At 36.3% G+C, this 22,845-nt stretch overlaps 1 protein-coding gene across 1 annotated transcript; it reads left to right on the top strand.

The window, feature by feature from the left end:
• Nucleotides 1–5,348: 5,348 nt before the first annotated feature.
• On the top strand, nucleotides 5,349–22,056 carry LOC311590915 (vomeronasal type-2 receptor 116-like; the record flags this gene model as incomplete). The annotated part of the gene is made up of 5 exons (XM_084770208.1): nucleotides 5,349–5,585; nucleotides 5,874–6,686; nucleotides 9,033–9,260; nucleotides 18,548–18,671; nucleotides 21,158–22,056. 5 exons carry the CDS (start codon nucleotides 5,349–5,351, stop codon nucleotides 22,054–22,056), a joined length of 2,301 nt encoding a protein of 766 aa, XP_084626334.1.
• Between the last annotated feature and the right edge of the window lie 789 nt (nucleotides 22,057–22,845).

Raw genomic sequence — 22,845 nt, 5'->3', positions numbered from 1 at the left:
GAACTTATGCCTGAAAATGCCTGAAGGTATTGGGATATGGGTGATAGCCAGGTTGTGGTGGCACACACCTTGAATCCCAGCACTTGGGATACAGATCCATGCGGATCTCAGTGAATTCGAGGCCAGCCTGGCCTACAAAGGACAACAAGGGATACACACAGACAAATTCTGTCTCAAAAAAACTTTTAAAGGCCACTATTTAGAATAATACAGAAGAAAATACCACAGTTATTTTGCAAATTGAGCAAGCACAAACTCATGAATGACAGAATCAAAAAAAGGATTTTGAGCTGAGGAATGAAATCAGTAGTAACATTAATACTAGATATGGATGACAGACAGATAAATGCTTGTTAGGTACCTGACACATGTGAGTGACTGTTCTACAAGGTATCCCACAAAATTGTATGAATTTTTAAATAAATAATAGTTATTACACATTAAAACTGGATACCATGCTCCACATTACATAGTGGAAATTTCACTTGCAAGCTTAAAATATGATTTTTTTCTGTCATACTACAAACGCCTTCTTTGGTCACCTTCCTTTCTCACCATGTGTTAGCACTCCAAGAGAGCGCATCACAGAACCACTGATCATGTATATGGTAAATAATGTTTCTACATTATACAAAAAGACAGATAGAAAAATAGGACCTTTGTGTTCTCATCTCAAAAGCTAAATATGCTATATCAGCACACAAAGCCGACTGTTTTTACACTTGTCTGCTTTTCTTTCAGGCCATGTGCATTTCAAGAAGCTCATGGGCATGCAATCATCAATAGATGAATAGAAAAAATATTTAAGTGTTTACAGATTAAACAATGTGTTGCTTCCCAGTTGTTATTTGCTTCTCAGATACTCCTTCACAAGACAATACTTCTTCACAGCCATGATTCGAATGTAAAATGAGAAAAAGCAATTTAGTAAATAAAAAATGCTGTGGAAGAAATGGGTCAGCACACAGTATTGAATTTAAAAATGGAGAATCTGAGAGGGACATAATGATTCAAAACTCAAAAATTCAGCTTACATTCTCAAGGACAATGATTGGTTGGTTGTAGGACTGCTTGGTATTTATTAGTAGTTGAAACAAGGTACACAGATCTGATGTTCTCTCTAGAACTTGCCGAACTTTTAAATATCACCCTTTAAGTCTTAAAAAAAAATCCGGTTCTGTGATGACCTAGATAATTTTGGATATAGCAATACTGAGTAGATTTCTATATTGGACCTGTTTATTGATTTTCAAGACAATGGAAGCAAAGGCATTGTTTGGATAATCTGTACCAGTGCAAAGTCTGGCATGGTCCCCAATATGCTTGCTTTTTGATTCTCAATTGCTCTAATTGTGTACAGACTCTCTCTGAATTGGATTTACAATACAATTCCCTATGTGTCCTAATAAATTAGAATGTTGTGAGTCCTTCCATAACCATTTCTGCATGTCTCACTGTTGATCATGTGATGCAATACACTAGGTAATTTACAATTGTATTCACATAACCATTTTGTTAGGACATTCCAGGGAACAAATTTGAAACAAGACTTTTTCCCCAGGCGATTTAAATTTCCAAACATGAGCCATTATATGGAACCTGGCACTGAACTATTCACATATTTATGTACCTACCTGTGCTTTTCCTATGGACTGTGGACATCAGGTGCTTAACCCCAGGAAAGAGGGTGCTATAAACTCCTTCAGGAATCAAGATCAATGTGGAAAACAAGGAAACAAGAACATACAGCTAGAGTCTCTTTGACCAGAGAAATAAAAGCAGGTCAAAAAACATAGGTGCTCATTTCATGTGCTGATGGCAGTTCAGATTCCACATTGCCCGGGTTTAAGGCAGGACAAGCATGTGTGCTTGGATTTTCCATTACTTGCTACTGAACGTCCCCCTTCTCCTGGACAGTTTAATTCATCCTAGGTGCTATTGGAGAATGAAGTTGAAGGAAGATAAAGACCAGGACTTGGAGACAAATTGTGTCTTCTTTGTTGAACCAACCTTTGGAGTTGACAGAGAGCATTGGAGCAAATATCTGAATATATTGTAAGTGCTTTTAAAATCTCCCATATAAATATCCTGACACAGATTTCATGAGGTATTTGATGAGGATCATAGCAATATTGTGAATCTTCTGTCCTGTTCTCACAGTCTGCATACCATGAGCGAACCTTTACTTCTTTACAGACAGTTTGCTTTTTTCTACTTGAAATTATTTTCAGGAGTGCTCTGCTTTTATTTCTGTTAGGCACCTTATTTAAAACTATAGGCTTATTGAAAAAATATCTCTCACAGCGACCCAACAAATACAGACTTCCTAATCATAGTTTCCACTGTACTATTGCCAGTGATGTATGACTGAGAAACCCCATATAGTACAACAAATTTTACCCTAAGTACATTCTAGTAAATGGCTATTCAGTCTGCTGTATCTCCTTGTGTATGTAGTGTTTGAAGTGTTTATGTAAGTCGTGTTGTGCTACACATAGCTCTTGAGAGCTTCCACATAGACACAAAGACACTCTCTCCAATTCCTTGGGTGTGGTCATACTATGTTTTCTGAAGCTCCATTGAGATGGAAGTAAGAGATCAGGTTACTGGGAACTATGTTCCTGTTGCTCCATACTTGCTTGTATAGTTGTACAAAGACTAGCTTTTATGTATAACCAAGGTGAGTTCTTCACACTCTTGGACTGTAAAGGATACGTTTGGATTCTTTGAAAAGTGAGGCTATCACTCATCCTGGTGACAGCTTACATCCCTTTTTTTAAAAGTTTTATCAGCAACATAGCTTTATTATTTTCAGTATAAAAGAAAATCTACTTTAGGACCTGGAGGGATCACTTGCTATTAAAAGTGTTTGCTGCCATTGCAAAAGATCTGGGTTCAGTTTCCAGCACCCATATGGAGTGTCTCACGGCTGCTTATGCATTTGGCCCCATAAAATGCAATATCTTTTTCTACCTTCTGTAGGCATCACTCATAGGCACCTACATGTACACAGGTATACACACAGAAATAAGAATAAAATAAACCTTAAAATAGAAATTTCATCAATCATAATGGAAACAAATTATTGTTGAAATTACAATAACATAATAAATGAAACACAAGTGTGCAGATCTAATGAAAAAGCATAAGACTTCCACATGGAAACTTCTTGATATAATCAGAGATGTTTCTATTGCAAGAGAGTGTTATGCAGATCTCTGAGAGAGAAAACTGCCAGGTGCTTGAACCCTACATGTTACTATGACAACCAAGTTAGCAACATAAGTCTTTTGTGTAAAAGTGGCATAGTTGATATAAGGATAGCCATATACCGATGAGATACAAGACCAATTCCATATAATATAACTCACTCTTGTTATTGAAAATTTTGCCAAGAACCATGATGAGGGCTAGCATAAACTCCAGGTCTGAAAAGATGCTCTTATTTTATGCTAAATGGACATAGTATTTTTTGCTTGACTGAGTGGCAGTTGTGTCTTGTGTTAGGTGGCAACACTTGAGAACAGACAGTGAAGCTCCCTACTTATTCAATTTTCCATTATTTAATAGCCATACATCTTCTTCCTTTATGTATGAAATGTTTATTTACTGAGACTTAAGTCATATTTATCTCCTTCATTTCTCTTTCATTAACTTTGCTAAGCGTAGCTGAACTTTTAGAAATATGAAATTCATACCAAATTTCTGAATTTTCAGTTGTTTTCAAACACAGAACATTGGACAACTAGGCCACTCATACAACTTAAATAATTGATATGTTTCCTAACATTTGTTCTAAGATATAGTAATTACAAGCACAAGTCCTGATTCAAACTCCTTTTTCTGTTTCTGAAATTCTCAATTTTAAATGATCTGTGTATAGATAAATAATATTCTAATATATCCTATTTTTATAAATAAAAACACCACAGATGTACAATATCTAAATGGAAACTAATAGTATTTATTTCTGAGTAAATCGTTCAGAATGTTGTAGTATCTTTGATATATATTTGTCAGATATATTGGACTTGACATGGAAGATACAGGAATATTTTTCTCATAAACATAAACACAACATGCTATTATTTTATACCAACTGATGTGTTGCCAGTTTTTATTTAATAATTTTAACATTTTCACACATTTTTGTATTCTATTTTATAAAAATAAATTTTGTCATTTACAAAGATCACTGAAATTTCTGAATGTTCCTTGTTCTCAGTAGAGAGCTAGAGTTATGCTAGTGTTACCAGAGAGTTGGTCAAACTAGTGTTTTTTGAGACTTTTTTTGGTAATGTCTTGGCTGTTCTGGACTCATTTCATAGAAAATGCTGTCTTCAATCTAACATTAATCTGACTGCATCTTCCTCTCTGAGTGCTGCCATTACAAGGCATGTACCACCACATCTAGCTAAGGATGTATTCTCGGAGAAAGTTTATGTTACTAGGATATGCTCAGTGTGAATACATCACATGTGTGTGTAAACAAAAAATAAATGAATCATAATGGGGTTATTGTTTGTGATCTTAATCTCTGATCTCAATACCTGAATGAAATGTGTGAATGTGCATTTGAGTCAGAATAGTCTAGAACAATGTATAACTTTTAAAACCCATGGATTGTATTATCCAATCATTGACTAAAAATTCATCCCTTCTGTCCACAAAAACATGTGTATATATATATATATATATATATATATATATATATATATATATATATAACCAATTATTCTTGAATAACCCTAAGTTTTACAAAAGAAAATATGACAAAAAGGATTTATATCTCTAGTAGTCAAAATAGAATAAAAAATGGAGGAGGTGTGTATTGATATGAGGTGAAGTGTTAAATATATTACCACTAATTATAAGTAAATTTAAGACCAGGAGTCAAATGTAGCCTCTGAGAAGGGCTATTCAGCATTCATAATTCTCCTTTTCCCTGCCTTTGCTAATTCCATTAACTTCATGATTAAAAACCTAAGACATCTCACAATCAGGTATAATTTTTATATTGTTCAATAATTTCAAAATAAAATTTCTTGAAATCAAGACATGGAAATAGTCTCTGTGAAAGTTGTCAATATCACACATTATACATAGGAGACACATTCTCAGAAATGTTTAAAGATTTTATAATATTCAATTTCTTATGCCAGTATAATCTCACAACACAGGACATCTGTTTCAATATTTGGAGGAGGGAGGCAGTAATGTGCAATAAAGGATATTGCATGTATTCATTGCGAATTATTAGCTGCATATCTCTCTCCATAATATATATTGTATTCTTTTACAGCACAACACCAACAAGCCAGAGATTTGCTTTTGCATTGGCTTTTGCCATGGATGAAGTCAACAGGAACCCTGATCTTTTACCAAATATCTCTCTGTTTGAAAACACTGTACTTGGTTGTAAGACATTGTCACAATTCAGCAGTCATATGCATATGATCATAAAAAGTGCCCAACCTAATTATGAATGTATAATAGAGCCAATGTGTTCAGTGTTACTTACAGGAACAAGCTGGAAAACAACTGCAACAATACAGACATTCATCAAGCTCTACTTAAGTTATCAGGTGAGAGTTTTTAGAGAGGGAATTTAGATACCATGTCTCTTTTGGTACCATTCAGAGATTCTAAGAAGAGTTTAAGAATGACGATCCCCTTATGATTATATCAATCTATTTGTTCAAGGACCTCAATATTTAGAGCAATGATAGGTCCTCCACACATCTTTCTTTTCTTTGAAATATACATGAGGAAAGACATATCATCTAATTTGTTTCTCTAGAACTCTCTGAAGAAAAATGTGTTAACAAGTTCTTAGGTATGTATGCTGATTCATGCTGCTACCTGTGTCCTAGATCGTTCAGCTTACATTTGGACCTTTCTATCCTGTCCTAAGTGATCGTGAACAATTTCCACATCTATATCAGATGGGCCCTAAAGACATATCTATATCCCTGGCCATGGTCTCCTTCATACTTTATTTCAGATGGAACTGGGTTGGGCTAGTCATCTCAGACAATGATCAGGGCATACAATTTCTCTCGTATTTGAGGAGAGAGATGGAAAAAAACACAGTCTGCTTTGCCTTTGTGAACATGATCCCAGTCAACACAGAGTTATACATTTCGAGAGCAGAAGTGTATTACAACCAAATCATGACATCTTCCACAAATGTTGTCATCGTTTATAGTGACATAGAGTATACACTGGCCTTGAGTGTAAGAAGGTGGGAATCTCTAGGTATAAAGAGAATATGGATCACAACCTCTCAGTGGGATGCCACTATAAGTAAGAGGGACTACACACTGGACTCTTTTCATGGGATTTTTACTTTTGAACACCATCATCCAAATATTTCAGGTTTCAAAGCTTTTGTCCAGACATTGAACCCTATCAAATACACTGACAAATACCTGGCAAGCCTGGAGTGGATGGACTTTAATTGTGATGATTTGGAATCTAACTGTAACACAATGAAGAACTGCTCATCCAATGCCACATGGCAATGGCTAATGGAACACACTTTTGACATGGCCTTTAGTGGTAGCAGTTATGACATATACAATGCTGTGTATGCCTCAGCCCATGCCATTCATGAGTGGTTATTTCAATATCTAGTTCATCGTGAAACAGGCACATTGAACAACTACAATCCTGTGTGCCTTAAGGTACTCTTTTTTCTGTTTGATAGTATTTGAAGTCATCAAGGCATACTTTCATAAGGCTCTCAGAGGCGCATTCTGAGTGTAGTAGAAATGAAATATAAACGCTGATAGGGTGAAAGTGGGAGAAAGGGGTAATAGGAAGATACAAGTGAGGAGATAAAAATTGGGATGTAATCTGAATAAATTATTTAAAGAAAAAGAAAAGAAACACAAGCAAAAATGCAAAATGTAAAGGCACTAGTGTGGGAGGGAATGTTGTTTATGATGGCTATTGACTTTGATACAGAGAACCTTAATATCATCACACTGGTTCAAAACTGGATGTATAATCAGTGTTTGCAAATTAATCCTCTCCATCATGAGAGGATAAGTCCTTGGTGATTAATTATCAAATATGTTTTAATAACTCTATGGATGGCTTTACCAAATTTTAAAACAGACTCAGCACCCACTGTGGGCACTAATATCCCTCTTGTATTTGTGAGAGTAACTACATAGGAAATAGTGCTGCAATTCAATTCAGTACAAGCATGTTTATTTCTATGTGAGAAAATATACTTTTCACTTTGTATATGTGTATGTGTTTTCCTGCTGCTGTGCATCTCTTTGCATATTTATGTTACTGTTGCTCTGTATAGATGTTTCTGTTCCACCTGCCTATCTCTCCAATTATCTGTGGAAGTAAACATTTTTTAATATAGCAACTTCTGTAGTATGGGTTTATCTTCATCGTTATGTGTGTATTTGTCGGTGAATGTGTTGTGAGGTGACTGAGTGTGTATTTTTGTGTTTTGGTCAATGTGCTTGTATAGGTATATCTGTGTTTCTGTGTATTTGTGTGTGTGATTATGTATGTGCGGCTTTATACCTGCCTGTCTGTGTATGTTGGATGTGACCATACATGTTTTTGTCTTTCATTGTCACTCTATGTGGTTGTTTTTATCTGTTTTTCTTCTAAGTACTTGTCAGGGCATGTGTGTGAGTGCCTATGAATCTTGTTCGTATTCTGCTAGATTTCTGTATGTTTCTCTACCTGTATGTGCTTATATTTTTGTAAGTTTGGGGGCATGTATGTGTATTTGTGTATAAATAATTGTGTTCCTGTAATGTGTGTATATTCTGTATGATTAACAAACCTGTCCATGTGTAGTAGTGTGTGTGATAGTGTGTATATGTGTGTCAGTGTGTTTTTGTGTGTGTTCATAATGCATATCTCATTTGTTCTGCAAGTCTGTGTCTGTGTTTGGTAGTATACTCTTGAGAGCTATAAAATTCTTGGAACATTATGGTGATTTTAAATTTTCATTAATTGATTTCTTCTGTGTATATACTGAGGGCAGGCTCTTTTTATCAGATCCTCCTAGTCAGACTTTACATCCATTCACACTACAATACTCCTCAGAAAAGAGGATCTCCCTTATCCACTCACCCAAGCTTATCAAGTTGCATCAGGGCTGAGCGTTTCCACTTCCTTGTGGCTAGGTAAGGCAACTCCTCTAGGTTGTAGTGATGACAACTGAGTCCTAATCTGAGACACCCTGCTCTTTCCTTACTGTGGTGCTCACATGAAGCCTGAGCTATCCATTGCCTTTATCTGCATAGGAGCTCTAGGCCGAGTCTATGTTTGATCCTTAGTGTGTGTTTCAATCTCCACAAGCCACTCTGGGCCCTGGTTAACTAGCTATTTTGGCCTACTTGTGGAGCTCTGTTACTCCCAGATACTTCTTTGTTTCCTCCCAACTTTTCCACTAGACTTCATACTTTTCACCTTGGGTTCAGCTGTGAATCTCAGCCTGTGTTTCCATCCACTCCTGGGTGTAGGGTCTCAGAGAACAGCTTTGCTAGGCTCCCATGTGCAAGCATGGCAGAATGTAATTAATAGTGGCAGAATCTGGCTTTCTCTTATGTGGTGGGTCTCCCATTGGTCCAGGCATGGTTTGGACATCCCCTCAATCTCACTGCTATCTTTATCATCACAGTCCCCATAGGGAGGCTCAATTTGGAGCTGAAGTTTAGTTGGGTGGGTTGGTGTTCCTCTCCCTCCACAAATAGTTCTGTCTAATCTCCCTGAACTGTGCTACCAGGAGTCTTACCTAGACTCACTCCCATATCTGCTCCTAAGCCAACAATGTCTTAAGTCTCCAGATTGTCACAGAGATGTTAATTTTATTTATCCAGTTGCTTTAATTGATATTTTGTTGCTAGATAAATAAATTAAATTGGCCTTTAAGATAAAGTCAGATTATTCTGTTTGGCTTCGAGAATGGGATTGTGCACTTTAGTATGCTATTTCTATTTCAGCTTTATGACATTCTGATTGTGCACTACAGTATGCTATTTCTATTTCAGCTTTATGACATTCTGAGAAATATCCACTTCACAAATCCAGTTGGGGACAGAGTGAATTTGAACCAAAGAGAAAAGCTGCAGGAAGAATATGACATTTTCTATATTTCCAGTTTCCAACAAGGTCTTAGAATCAAGGTGAGGATTGGAAGTTTCAGACCATACTTTCCATATCGTCAACAACTCCTTTTATCTGCAGAGATGATGGAATGGGCCACAGGAAGTACAAAGGTAGGTTTGAACTTATTTTACTGATTAACCTGACACACCAGTAAACATTGAAATGTGTGTACATTCTAAATTAGCGAAATAAAATAGAATGTCTGATATGGAATAAAAAGGTGTCCTCTTATACTATATTTCTTATTTTTGCTTTTTGATGTGATATATTTATTAACTCTGTTAGTATTCCATAATACCCTACAGTTACATTTATCACATCAGAACTCTTTCTGCTTTTTAATATAACACTTTCTTTTATAACTGTTTTATAATATTTGCTTTAACGTGAGCAATAGTTTCTTCATTCCAGTATTATACAAAACAGTGATTTTTTTCATTTCTGTTAGACCTCTGGCAGCCATGTCAAAGTTGTTGAGGTTACTGTAAGCATGGAGTAAAGAAAAATATATACATCATTCATGGTATTGTGTAATACTGTTTAAGTCTTTTTACATTGAGCTTCTAAATTCTAAATGATTCTATATATAAATTTAAAGTTTCATGAACCATATTAGATTTCCTAAGATTTACAACCTTAGTTTTTATTCAATTAATTTTTAAACACATTTATGAATGGTTTATCTGTATGTATGTCTGTGCAATACTACACATGTGATACATATGAATTCCAAGAAGTTATTTAGATTCCTTGGAACTTAAGATGGATTTTTGATAGAAAAGAGGTTTTCAAAGTCAAACTTGAGTCCTCTCCATGAGCAATAATTATTACTGACAATGTGCTTGTCTCCAGCCTGGAGTGATACACTGGAGAAGAAATTTATTACCAGAAGTATCTTTTTAATGCCCTGAATGTTGGTATAGTTCATTCTAACCAATAATGAGATTTCATTTTTAATTTACTATCTGGGGTGTGTGGCTTTAAGTAAAGTGATTTCACATGATATATGCTTTGTACATTATAGGCATGAATTCTAACGTGGATGATGTTAAGATATTTACTTCAAATACCCTGTTTCAAAGTTCAACGAATTTTAAGAAATTTAAGTTAGGGACTGTCTACAATTTTGATACCAAGTGATATGTCATACTGCTCAGAAAATATAAAACTTATAGCAAATTATTCTCTTCAGTGTGATGAGAAAAGTCTATCTGATGGGAAAACATATGAGCTGATGTTGTAGCTGCTGAAAGAAATATAAGTTCTGTGGGAAGAAATGAAAACTCATGTTTGTTGTAAACACATGTCAGTAGAACCACTGGAAGAGTACACAGAAGTCAAAACAATATAAACACTGCTCTGCTCCCTCATATACATATCTCACTGCAGAAAAATAAGCATAAATATGAATATATGGTAGAAAGAACATGAACACAATATTATAAACTTAAAGGAAAGAATGTTCAATGACATATTAAGCAACAAATTAATAATTATTATAAAAAGATCCAGGATGGCAGCACAGATCATGTACTCTATCTGATCAGAGAGACTGAGCCAAAGACTGCGTTGAGAGATTCAGAACACCACAGCTGACTACCCTGGGTGAGAAGAGTCCACCCTGTCTGGAACCTGGGTAGGTCTGTCCTCAGGCCACATAAACTGGTCCATAAAATCATTGCTATTTCCCTGTGGTGTGTGTGCCCAGGCCCCAGAGCCTGGATGTTTGCCTGAGAGCTGCATGTACACTTTATATCTCAGACTCAGCATCTGGGAGTGAACAGTGATCAGCAGGGAACCAGAGTCAGGTTCTTCAGGCTCAAGTGAAACTCTAGGGTTTGGAGCATAGGAAGATCTGACCTCAGATTCCCTGGCTAATCCACAGAAGTACCCCCAGGTACTGGTGTGCACTGGCCTGGTCTCCAAAGACACCTACACTCAGATCAGCACTCTGCTTTGCCACACCATCTCAAATTGAACTGAAGGCTGTAGGGCACCAGTGTCTAGGTCTGTTATCTGATGAGAGACACCAAAATGTGGAGCACAGGTTGATTTGTCTGCAATTCAACAAGTTAATCCAAAGAGAATTCCAAGGTCCAAGCAGGCACAGACAAAGGAAGGGCCACTAAATCTCAGCCACAAGGCATTAGTGAGACAGCACCCTAGCCTTTGTCTTTAATGAAACAACGGGCTGCTGGGTACCAGTTTCTCGGCCACCATAACCAAAGGAAATCTCAAGGTAAACACAAGTGGATCATTCCAATGTTCTGCCTGTCAATCCACGGAGAGTTCTCAGATCTGAATCTAGGTCACCTGATTGATCCAGGAAATGTCTCCTTGATACTTGCTGGTGAGGGGTCTCCCAATATAACCACTCACCTATGACCTGAGGTCAACGGTCAGAAAAGGACAAAAGAAAATACAATCACACATCAAAGACACAAAGATAACTAAAGGCCAGTAGTACAGAACAAATGATAAAAGCCAAAATAATATGGCATCGCCAAAACTTGGTTATCTAAAAGCAATCAGCTCTGAAAACTCTAAGAAAACAGAAGCAAATAAAATGACCTCTAATCCTTCATATGAAGATAATACTGGCAGAAAGAAATATAATTAATGAAAATAACAGTAAGATAGAGCCAAACAAATTGAGGAACTCAGAGAGGCCATGACAGAGGCCAATAGTGAGTAAGGTAAGAAATCACTGGAAGAAAATACAAACAATAAGGTGAAGGATATCAACAAAACAGTTCAGGCCCTGAAGATGAAAATGGAAACAATAATAAAAGCACAAATTGAAGAAAGATGGGAAAGAGGATTTATAAGGGAAAACAGATCCTGCAGAGATAAGCAGCCCCAACACAGTACAGGGGAGGTAGGTAAAAATCTCAGGTGTAGAGGACACAATGGAATAATTTTATGAAATCTTCAAAGAAAATGTTTTAAAGTTCCTGACATAAAACATCCTATGAATTAAGGAGAGCACGAAAAGATGAAATCTAAGAATAATAGATATTGAGGAATGAGAAGATGCCAGGATCCAAACCCAGGATAATATTTTCAACAAAATAATAGAAGAAAACTCCTGCAATTTGAAGAAAGAGATGCTTATAAGCATACAAAAGACCTGCAGTGCACCATATAGGGTAGACTATTAAAAATCCTGCTGCCATATAATAATCAAAACACAAAATGCACAGAACAAAAAAAAAACATTAAAAGCACCAAGAGAAAAAGGCCTTGTAACCTAAAATTGCAAACTCACCAGAATCACATCTTAGTTTTCAGCAGAGGCCATGAAAGCCAGAAAGACCAGGGCAGAGATTTTGCAAACTCTCATAGTCTAGAGGTGACAATCCAGATTACTATATATCCCAGCAAAATTTTCAATAACCATAGATGAAGAAAATTAAATAATCCATGAAAAATAGACTTAAACAGTACCTATCCAAAAATTTAGTCGTAAAGAAGATAAGAAGAAATTTCCCAACCAAAGAGCCTAAGTAAACCAAGGAAAAGACAGGAAATGTATAATTTCTCTTTAGCAAAACAAAAGCAAAAGCAGACAAACACCCTACCAGAACAAACATAAATAATAAAAGGACTTAATATTCACTGGTCAGGGGTTGGAGAGATGGCTCAGAGGTTAAGGGAACTGGCTGCTCTTCCAGAGGATCAAGGTTCAATTCCCAACACCCACATGGCAGCTCACAACTGTCTGTAATTCCAAGATCTGACAACCTCACACAAATACATGCAGGCAAAACATCAATGCACATTAAAAAGTAAAAAATTAAAAAAAATATTCACTGGTCATGAAAATATTTTTTCTTTTTAATTATTATTAATTTAATCAGATTAAATCTCAATTTTTTTCTTTGCCTGTCTCATCCTGTTCATCCCTTCATCCCTCTTTCAACCTATTCCAATCCCATAGGTCTGTGGCAAAAGACCTTTTCCCCCACTATATGGTCACATCCTATCAAGTCTCATCTTGGTAGCCTTCCTATTCTTTCTCTGAGTGCTGCCATGCCTCTCCATCAAGGGGAAATGGTCAAATATGGGGCATCAGAGTTCATGTCAGAGTCAGTCCCCACTTTCCACACTGCTGTGGATAATGTCCTGTCTCTTGGCTAGATCTGAGTAGGGGTTCAATGCTTACTGCGTGTGTTGTCTTTGGTTGGTGCAGTAGCTTGAGCAGACACTCTGGGTTCAGATCTGCTCATTGTGATGTTCTTGTAGATTTCTAGGACCCTCTGGATCCTTCTATTTCCCTATTCTCCCATATATCTCTCTCCTAGAGTGGGAGTAGGAGGTCTCTGCATTTATGCCAATCTCCTAGTAAGGAAAGATGTTGAGGGGAGATCCCTGTTTGGCTAGTGTCAAATTATAAATGAGTATATACCATGTGAGTCTTTTTAAGTCTGTGTTAACTCACTCAATATGATCATTTCTAGGTCTATCTATCTGCCCACAAATTTCATGTTTTTCATGTTTTTAATAACTGGGTAGTATTCCATAGTGTAAATGTAACACAGTTTCTGTATCCATTCTTTGACTGAGGGACATCTCCATTGTTTTAAGGTTCTGGCTATTATGAATAAGGCTGTTATAAACATCATTGAGCATATTTCCTCATTGTGTGGTGGAGCAATGCTGGGTATATTCAAAGGAGTGGAAGAGCGGTTCTTGAACTAGCTCTATTCCCAGTATTCTGATAAAGTGCCAGATTGATTTCCAAATTTGTGTACAGATTTGCACTCCCACCAGCAATAAAGGAGTGTTCACTTTCTCTACATCATCACCTGCATGAGCTGTCACTTGGATTTTTGATCTTGGCCATAGTGATGAGTGTAAGATGGAATTTCAGGGTAGTTTTGATTTGCAATTCTCAAATAACTAAGGATGTTGAGCATTTCTTTAATTGTATCTCATCCAGTCAATATTCCTGATTTGAGAATTCTCTGATTAGTTTTGGGTATTTAGTTTGGTGGCGTTTCATTTCTGGAGCTCTTTATATATTTTGGATATTAGTCCTTTGTCAGAAATAAGGTTGGTGAAGATCTTTTCCCAGGCTGGAGGCTGTCGGTTTGTTCTATTGAAAGTGTCTTCTGCCTTACAGAAGCTTCCTTTCCTCATTAGGTTCCATTTATTAATCATTGACCTAAAAGCCAGGGCTGTTGGAGTTCTGTTCAGGACATTATCTCCTGTGCTAATGAGTCCCAGGCTCTTCCATACTTTTTCCTCTAATAGATTTAGTGTTAGTCGTTTTATTTTGATGTGTTTAATCCACTTTGCTTTGAGTTTTGTGCATGGTGATAAATATAGGGCTACTGCATTTTTCTACCTGTAGACACCCAGTATACCAGCATCATTTGTTAAAGATGCTATACTTTTTATTGAACAGATTTGGCTTCATTGTCAAAAACCAAGTGTCCAAAAGTGTGTGGGTTTATTTCTGTGTCTTCTATTCAATACCACTGATCCACCATCCTATTGCTATGCCAGTAACAGGCTGTTTTAGTTACTGTTGCTCTATAGTACAACTTGAGATCAGGAATGTAGACTCCTCCAGAGGATCGTTTATGGTTCAGGATTGTTTTATGTACTCTGGGCTTTTTTGTTTTACCCCATGAAACAATGAAAAACCCTTAAAATGATCATGGTTTGGTCACCAGCGAGAGGTAAATGAAATCAAATATGACATTGCATGTTGCACCCATCACTATGTTAAAACAAAAACACAAGTGGGAACAAATGCTGTCAAGGATTTGAGGAAAGTGAAATAATCTTCCAGTACCAGTGGTAGTAGGAACTTGTACAACTGCTATAGAAACCAATCTGGAACTTTCTCAGAAATTTGAGAATAGTGATGCTTAAACACCCTGCTCTACTACTCCTGGGCATATAGGGAAAACATGCTCAACCATATAACAAATACATTGTGCTCAGATATGTTAAAAACAACCAGAATCTGAAAACAACCTAGATGCCACTCAGCCAAAAAATGTATAAAAAACATAAGGTACAATTACACACTGGAATCCTACTCATCTTTTAAAAACAAGGAAATCTTGAAATTTGCAGGCAACTGTATGGAAGTAAAAATGACCATCCAAAGTGAAGTAACAGAGACCCAAAAAATACAGCAGGCTATATATTCACGTATAAGAAGATATCAGCTCAAAATTGATGTCCCATGAGAGGCTCCACCCAGCAGTGGATTAGATAGATGCTGGGACTTGCTGCTTGAACTCCTGGTGGAGTGCAGAGAGTGCCATCTAAGAATGAGGAGGATGGACAGATCACTCCCCACAGTTATGTGTATAGCAGACTCTGCCTCTGACATGAACTATAGTTCTCCATATTTCAGCACTTCCCCTTGGTGGGAGGCCCTTGGGCACACAGAGAAAGGAGAAGAAAGAACCTGGATGAGACCTGATGTGCTGTGGCTATATGGTCAGGGAGGAAGTCCCCTGTTGTCAGAAGTCTAGAGAAGAGATATAGGGAGGAAGAAAGAGCATGGGAACATGAAGATGTAACTGAGTAGTAACATTCAGGATATGGTATGAATAAATGATCTCAAATTAGAAATAAACCAAAGTTTTTTTGTTCCTGGGCATTAAAGGCAGCATCTAATTTCATGAGTGCTCACATTTGAGAATCATCTTACATTGAGTTACATTGAGATATATTTTTATGTACATCTGTACTACTGGAGAGATGGATGTCTTTTTATCATTAATTCCTTGGGTAACAGTTTATTTTTTAATTAGGTTTTAGGCAAGATAACATGCTATATATAATCCTTCTAGATAAGCATGGACTAAAGTTTATAATATGTAATGGAAAAAATAAGAATTATAAGAGAGTTCCCTAAGAACCAAGAACACAAATCATCTCTGGGGGCATACAATGAGATCTTGAAAACTTGGATACAATAAGTCACTGAGTGAAGAGTTGAAAGAAAAATGCAGTGAAGACACAAAATATCATTAAATAATAAAACTAAAATATGTAAGGGAATAAGAAAATAAATCAAATAAAAATCAGTATTCTCACCAAGAGAATATGTCAAGGTGAATACTAGATGCAAAGACTTGAAAATCAGACATATGAATTAGAATGCACAAAGTATGATGAAGATAAAGCAATGAAGAAGAATGAAATATAGAGGATAAAAAGGGCATATGACGAACAGAACAAATTTACAAACCAGGGGCACAATAGGACAAAAAGGACAGACTAAAGGCATCTACACTATATCCAGTAAAATGTAGCTTTAAATTTCTTAAATAAAACATGATCTGTGGCCATACAGACAGGGCACTTATTTAACTAATAAACTAAACTCTCAACATCAGAAATGATTCCATTTTGGTTTTGGTTGTTGTTTGTTTGTTTCTCTGTTTTGTTTTGTTCTGTTTTTCTAGATAGGGTTTCTCTGTGTAGCCTTGGCAATCCAAGGCTCACTTAATAGAGGAGACTGGTCTCAGAACCCGAGAAACTGCCATTCTCTGCCTCCCTGAGTGCTAGGATTAAAGGCATACACCACCACAGAAATGAGCCAGACCTGATATATATGATTTAAATTTGCTTAGTACCAAGAAGAGGATATCGAATGCTTCTATATAGAAGCTCAAATTATAGAAATGCAGCACATGAAGAATTGCAGATTCCACTAGGGAGGCTTTTAAAAGTGGAGAGTAACAGTGATGTGTGTCAATCCTTTAGACACATAATTGTCATGGCTAGTTACTACACATAGTATATTGATATCTCAGAAGAAATAGACCAAAGTTCAATAATGAACACAATGACAGAAATTCGTGTGAACTGAAACAGCACTATAAATGATATTTTAAGAACTCCTTCATAATTATAAATAAGATGAACAAAAGTTGCTGTTGCTACATAGAGACAATATTAGAATGGCAGAAAGAAAACATCTATGGTAAAGGAATCAATATTGCAGTAACAACATGAAAAATTAATGAAGAAATATTTATGACTAATGACTAAATTGGAGTTGTCACATTCTCTAATTGACACACAAAGGCAATAAGACTTGCTTATGAGAAAGGCAGCTTTTTGCCTCCATGGGGAAGTCAGAAACTCATCACATACATGAAGAGAGGTGTTACATAAGAATAGTGGAAGTGCATTGTAATGATGTGTAATGGAAAATATTTGAAAATTTTCTCTACGATGAATATGTATGGAATGATTCTTGACTAGATACCTACCAAAAAACTCAGCAACAAAAGAGAAAGATCACCCTCTAAGCAGAGCATGAATTCAATCTTGGAATGAAAGCATGCCACAATATACATATATCACATCACAAAATTCAACTCAAGTATAGAATCACATTTTTATCCACAATAAAGAACAAAGGACTCACACTGGGAAGGCAGATATGGATCAGTTGTCCATGCAGTCTCCACTTTCAATGTTTATTGTCATGCAAATGACTTTCAAGTTAAATATTTTATTTTAACTTAAAGTTTTTCTCGATTTAATTTAACGAATCTTTACTCAAGTTTACCTGTATTTCCAGCCCCTGTGGAACCTGTTTGCTTCTGGAAACATTCCGCCCTCCATCTCAATACACAGAATTTCAGCACTTTCTCACCACAAATGAACCAGGATTTGCCCACTCACATATCTTTCTCTTTACATTCAGCTTGTCAAAGTTTACACTCACAATTTGCTGGAGGTCATGTTCGGTATCTGAGATTCTAGGACAAATTTCCTTGGGTGCATGAGTCTTTTAGTCTTACACTGCTAATTGATGCTATGATTAAATACTGACCCTAAGCAAAGTGAGGAAAAGTTGATTAGGCTCACCAAATGACTGTCAAGGGAGGAGAAGGCAAGAATCTGTGGATTGGAACTAAATCAAGACCCTGTAAAAGCTCTGCATACTGACTTGTTCTGTGAGATTTCTCATAGAACCCTGCTGAGCAAGAGCACCTCCCACAGTGCGATGGTCACTCACGCATCAATTACCACTGAATGAAATGCCTCACAAATATAGGAACAGTCTAGTCTGCTAGACATAATTTCTAAAGTAATTTTTCTGTCTTTTTACTATACTTCGTATCAAGTTGACAACCTTTAACTAGAAACAAACGGCTTAAGTTCTGTAGTGTTTACATACAGCACACCATCAGTTCTTGTTACTACATTTCTAGGAGTTGGGAAGCCACTCAATTTTTCATCAGTGTCTTTCCATATGTTTATATGCTTGACACTAAACAATGTACTAAGTGACATGTCCTCCATCAGTTCTTGCTTATAGAATATATTATTCATAACTCAACAAACTAATATAATATATGGAAGAAGTAGGTAAAAATACTGATATCAGGATGTGTCTAATTTTTCTCAGATATTACCCTCTGTGTGTAGTGCTGACTGTGGTCTTGGATTCAGAAAGTTCTGGAAGGAGGGAATGGCCACCTGCTGCTTTGAATGCAACCCATGCCCAGAAAATGAAATTTCTAATGAGACAAGTGAGTGTTGGTGCTGTACAGAAACCTTCATGTTTATCATCATCTCCTACCCACTCTGAGATACTTAACTTGTCAAAAAACCAACTGAAAAAATAATACATATAACTTTCATAAGTAGGTGTTGGATAGAAATACAAATATCAACAATTTCCTGAACAATTGTAAACAGTAATCCCTTATGTGTTTATGGACGCTGTGACTCATTTTCAATTGACAGGATCACATTTTCTAAAGTAACAATTTTGTTAATCAAACTTCATTTTGAGTGAATTTTATAGATTTTCTTCATGATTCATCTCTTCTAAAATTCTACTCGATTAGATTCTAGTCATGTATCTTTAAAACATTTATTGATTCTCTTTGCATGTATATATGTGTCGCTACATGATTTGTGCACACTACATACATACAGGATTCCATACAGAACAGAATACGGCATCACACATGCTACATCCCATCATGTTACTGTTGAGTACCAAATAAAAATTCTCTGTTATATTAATATGCAGGGAAATATTTCTCTTATAGGTATGAGAATCTAAGAATGAGATGGAAGATATTTGGTAATATCCAAAGACTAATTTTCAAATATCTGATGTTATATAATACTCAGTAAGGGTAGTTGATGAAGCTTCAGACATGATGTAGGAAACATGAAGATTATTATGATCCTTATTTTATATACATCATCCAATCAATAATGTAATAGTGTTGTAGCTTAGAAGAATTCATACAAAAATAATTCAGTTCAAGATATTAAAGTGTTATTGCCACCTACACAGAATGTATTAGTCAAATGATTATTTAGAGGTGACTAAATGCAAGTAGATAATGGATAATTTTTTAAGTATTTTGCCTGTCATCCTATACAATTAAGTGAACTTCCTTAAATGGCACTAGTAGCAATTGAGTTGATGCAGAATTTAAGTCTCTTGACACTAAGGCTGATGAACTGAATACATGCCCAGGATCCATGTAGAAATAGTAGGTAACTAACTCCTAGAAGATGGCTTCTTACATATATGCATTCCAACATACAACATCCTCTATAATAAACTACATGTAATGAAATTGTTCTAAATGTAAAAACAAGTAATAGTAGAGGCTATTTACATTGATGATTACTACAAAAGTTACAAAATTTATTTTCATCACTTTAATTAGGTTTAGGCATTGGGGGATGTTGCATACATGTAAAAAGTACAGATGCAGGTGAGAGGCTACAAAAACACATGTAGATAGAGTTACATGCAGTTTTGAGACACCTGACATAAGTACTGGAATTGGAACTCTGGTTTTCTGAAAAACATTTATATTCTCTTTACAGTTGAGTGAACTAGCCAAGGTGTGGAAATACATTAACTCATTATGTCTATCCATAAATGCATTCATTTAGATAAAAATAATGAAATGGCTTGAAGCACATCATCACTTTTTGCAATTATCCAATGACTGGGTGAAATTTCAAACACACACTTATGTTACAGTTGCCATTCTGGATCCGGCAACTTATGAGAGGAGTACTATAGGATAATATAAATAATCTTGGGTACCACTATTGGAATCCTTGTGTTATCTTACTCATGTTGTTTATCCATATGTATTTCACCCTTCAGTCCACTCACAGAGTCTGGGTCTCCCGGAGTTCAAAAGAAGGGAGGAAGTATGGGCTCAATGATTTAATAAAGGGAATCAAGGTGAAAGGTTTTAGAGCTCATTAACTACAGGGTTTTCTACTTTCAATGTTAATGTTGGTGCTTCTCATTAACAAGTATCAGGAGTCCTGGTGCCTACGGCCAGATAACCAAAAAACTGAAAAAAAAATCTTTATTTAATACTTTTGCAGTTTTCAATCATTAACTTTCTATTCATTTGTCATTCAACTGTCACTCTCACCCTATTACATGGTCCTTATGATTCCAATAAAACTCTGATTCATGAGCTTTCTTATTACTTCTACATTCACATACACACAAATATAAACCACGCATACAACCTACTATTCCATTTATGTTAGTGTGTTTGGGCTAGTGAATTGAAACTCAAAAATTTACAACATGTATTGTCCCAAAAGAAGCCAGAGTGTCCCTCTGTCATAGAAGCAACAGGGATAAAATAGACAATGACCTCAGGAGATAATGAATATACACAATTAGTGATTTTAGAATACACTCAGGTACACCATCATTAATGAATTTACCTCTCCTGAGCTCAAGAGTCTAAGTCATTTCAGCATAACATGAAGAACAATATAAGAAAACTGTACTTACAGAAAAAATTATAAATGATATCATCAACAAAATTCAATAAACACAGAAATTATTACTTTTTTTAAAGAGAGTATGATCAAATAAAAATCATTGCTGTACAACAATGACATGAAATTACATAATCAGTATGAAAAGGTGCATACCGCCATGCTTCTCTAATGTCCTATCAATAAACTGATAAAGCAGCACTAATAATATCCCCCCTTTCTCCATCAGATGTGGATCAATGTGTGATGTGTCCAGAGGAGCAGTATGCCAACCGAGAGCAGAGCCACTGTATAGACAAAGTTGTGGTTTTTCTGAGTTATGAAGATCCATTAGGTATGGCTCTTGCTTTAGTAGCCTTGTTCTTCACTGCATTCACTGCTGTGGTTCTTGGGGTCTTCATGAAGCACCATGACACTCCTATTGTAAAGGCCAATAACAAAACCCTCAGCTACCTCTTACTTATGTCACTCATGTTCTGTTTCCTCTGCTCCTTGCTCTTCCTTGGGCGTCCAAACACAGCCACCTGCATCTTGCAGCAGATTACATTTGGAATTGTATTCACTGTGGCTGTTTCCACAGTTCTGGCCAAAACAATCACTGTAGTTCTCGCTTTTAAACTCACAGTCCCTGGAATAAGGATGAAGTATATCCTAATATCAGAGGTACCTAACTACATCATTCCCATCTGCTCCCTATTTCAAGTAATTCTGTGTGCAATCTGGCTAGGATCTTCTCCTCCATTTGTGGATATTGATGCACACTCTGAGAATGGCCATATCAACATTGTGTGCAACAAGGGCTCCGTTATTGTTTTCTACTGTGTCCTGGGATACTTGGCCTGCCTGGCCATGGGAAGCTTCACTGTGGCTTTCCTGGCAAGAAATCTGCCTGACACCTTCAATGAAGCCAAGTACCTGACATTCAGCATGCTGGTGTTCTGCAGTGTCTGGGTCAGCTTCATCCCTGTGTATCATAGCACCAAGGGCATGGTCATGGTTGCTGTGGAAATCTTCTCCATCTTGGCTTCCAGTGCAGGGATGCTTGGATGCATCTTTGTTCCTAAGTTCTACGTCATTTTGTTAAGACCAGAAAGAAATTCTATCCAAAATATCAGGAAGAAATCCTAGTCCTAAACTCATATGAACTACAACTGACATACAACGGCACAGCACAACCACCAAATAGATTTTGCAGTGCAGTATGTATAGGTTTTTAAAATGACTCTCACACTTTTTTCTAATGGTGGTGCTATTCAGTATATCTACTAATGTTATCCACCTTTTTCATATAATCATGTGATAAACCTCTTATTATGAAACTGGGCTTTTTGGCATGTGTAGAGTGTGGAAATATTCTATTCTGATTCCCAAACACCTGTAGGAGTAGGAAAAAACCCACAAAATAAAAACCAAAATCACTACAAGAAAACAAAACAAGAGATAAATGATGCCCTTTTCTGCCATCCTGGTTTCCCTGAACTCATGTATGCACAAAAAATATATACTAAGACAAACAAACAAACAAACAAACAATCAAATTACATCATTTTCAAAGATAGAAAAATAAGAATAAGAATCTGCACTAGGGTTTGTTTTTCAATGGATGCTTTAGATGTCATAATTATGAGAGCCTTCAGTGGAAGGATGTGGTTTAGTGAAGAAATGACTGGATCTCTGTTCATGTGTGTCACGTTAGAAATATCAGATTTAAGTGTAACACAAGAGTCATAGTCAAAAATTGACGCAGGGAATCAGCATGTATAAATGATGTCCTGTAGCATCTGTGAAGATTTTATGACTCTGACCATCAAATTCTCTACATTTGTCACATTGCTATTGAAAGAAAATGTGGATCTTAATATATCTGCATTACAGTAGAACGTACCAAGACAAGCTTGTTTTGTTTCTTTGTTTGTT

This window comes from Acomys minous (genome assembly GCF_964271855.1).
Source record: "Acomys minous genome assembly, chromosome: 20".
In the NCBI taxonomy this organism is placed as follows: Eukaryota; Metazoa; Chordata; class Mammalia; order Rodentia; family Muridae; genus Acomys; species Acomys minous.
Note: the sequence above shows the minus strand (reverse complement) of the source record. Positions and strands in the feature narration are given on the sequence as shown.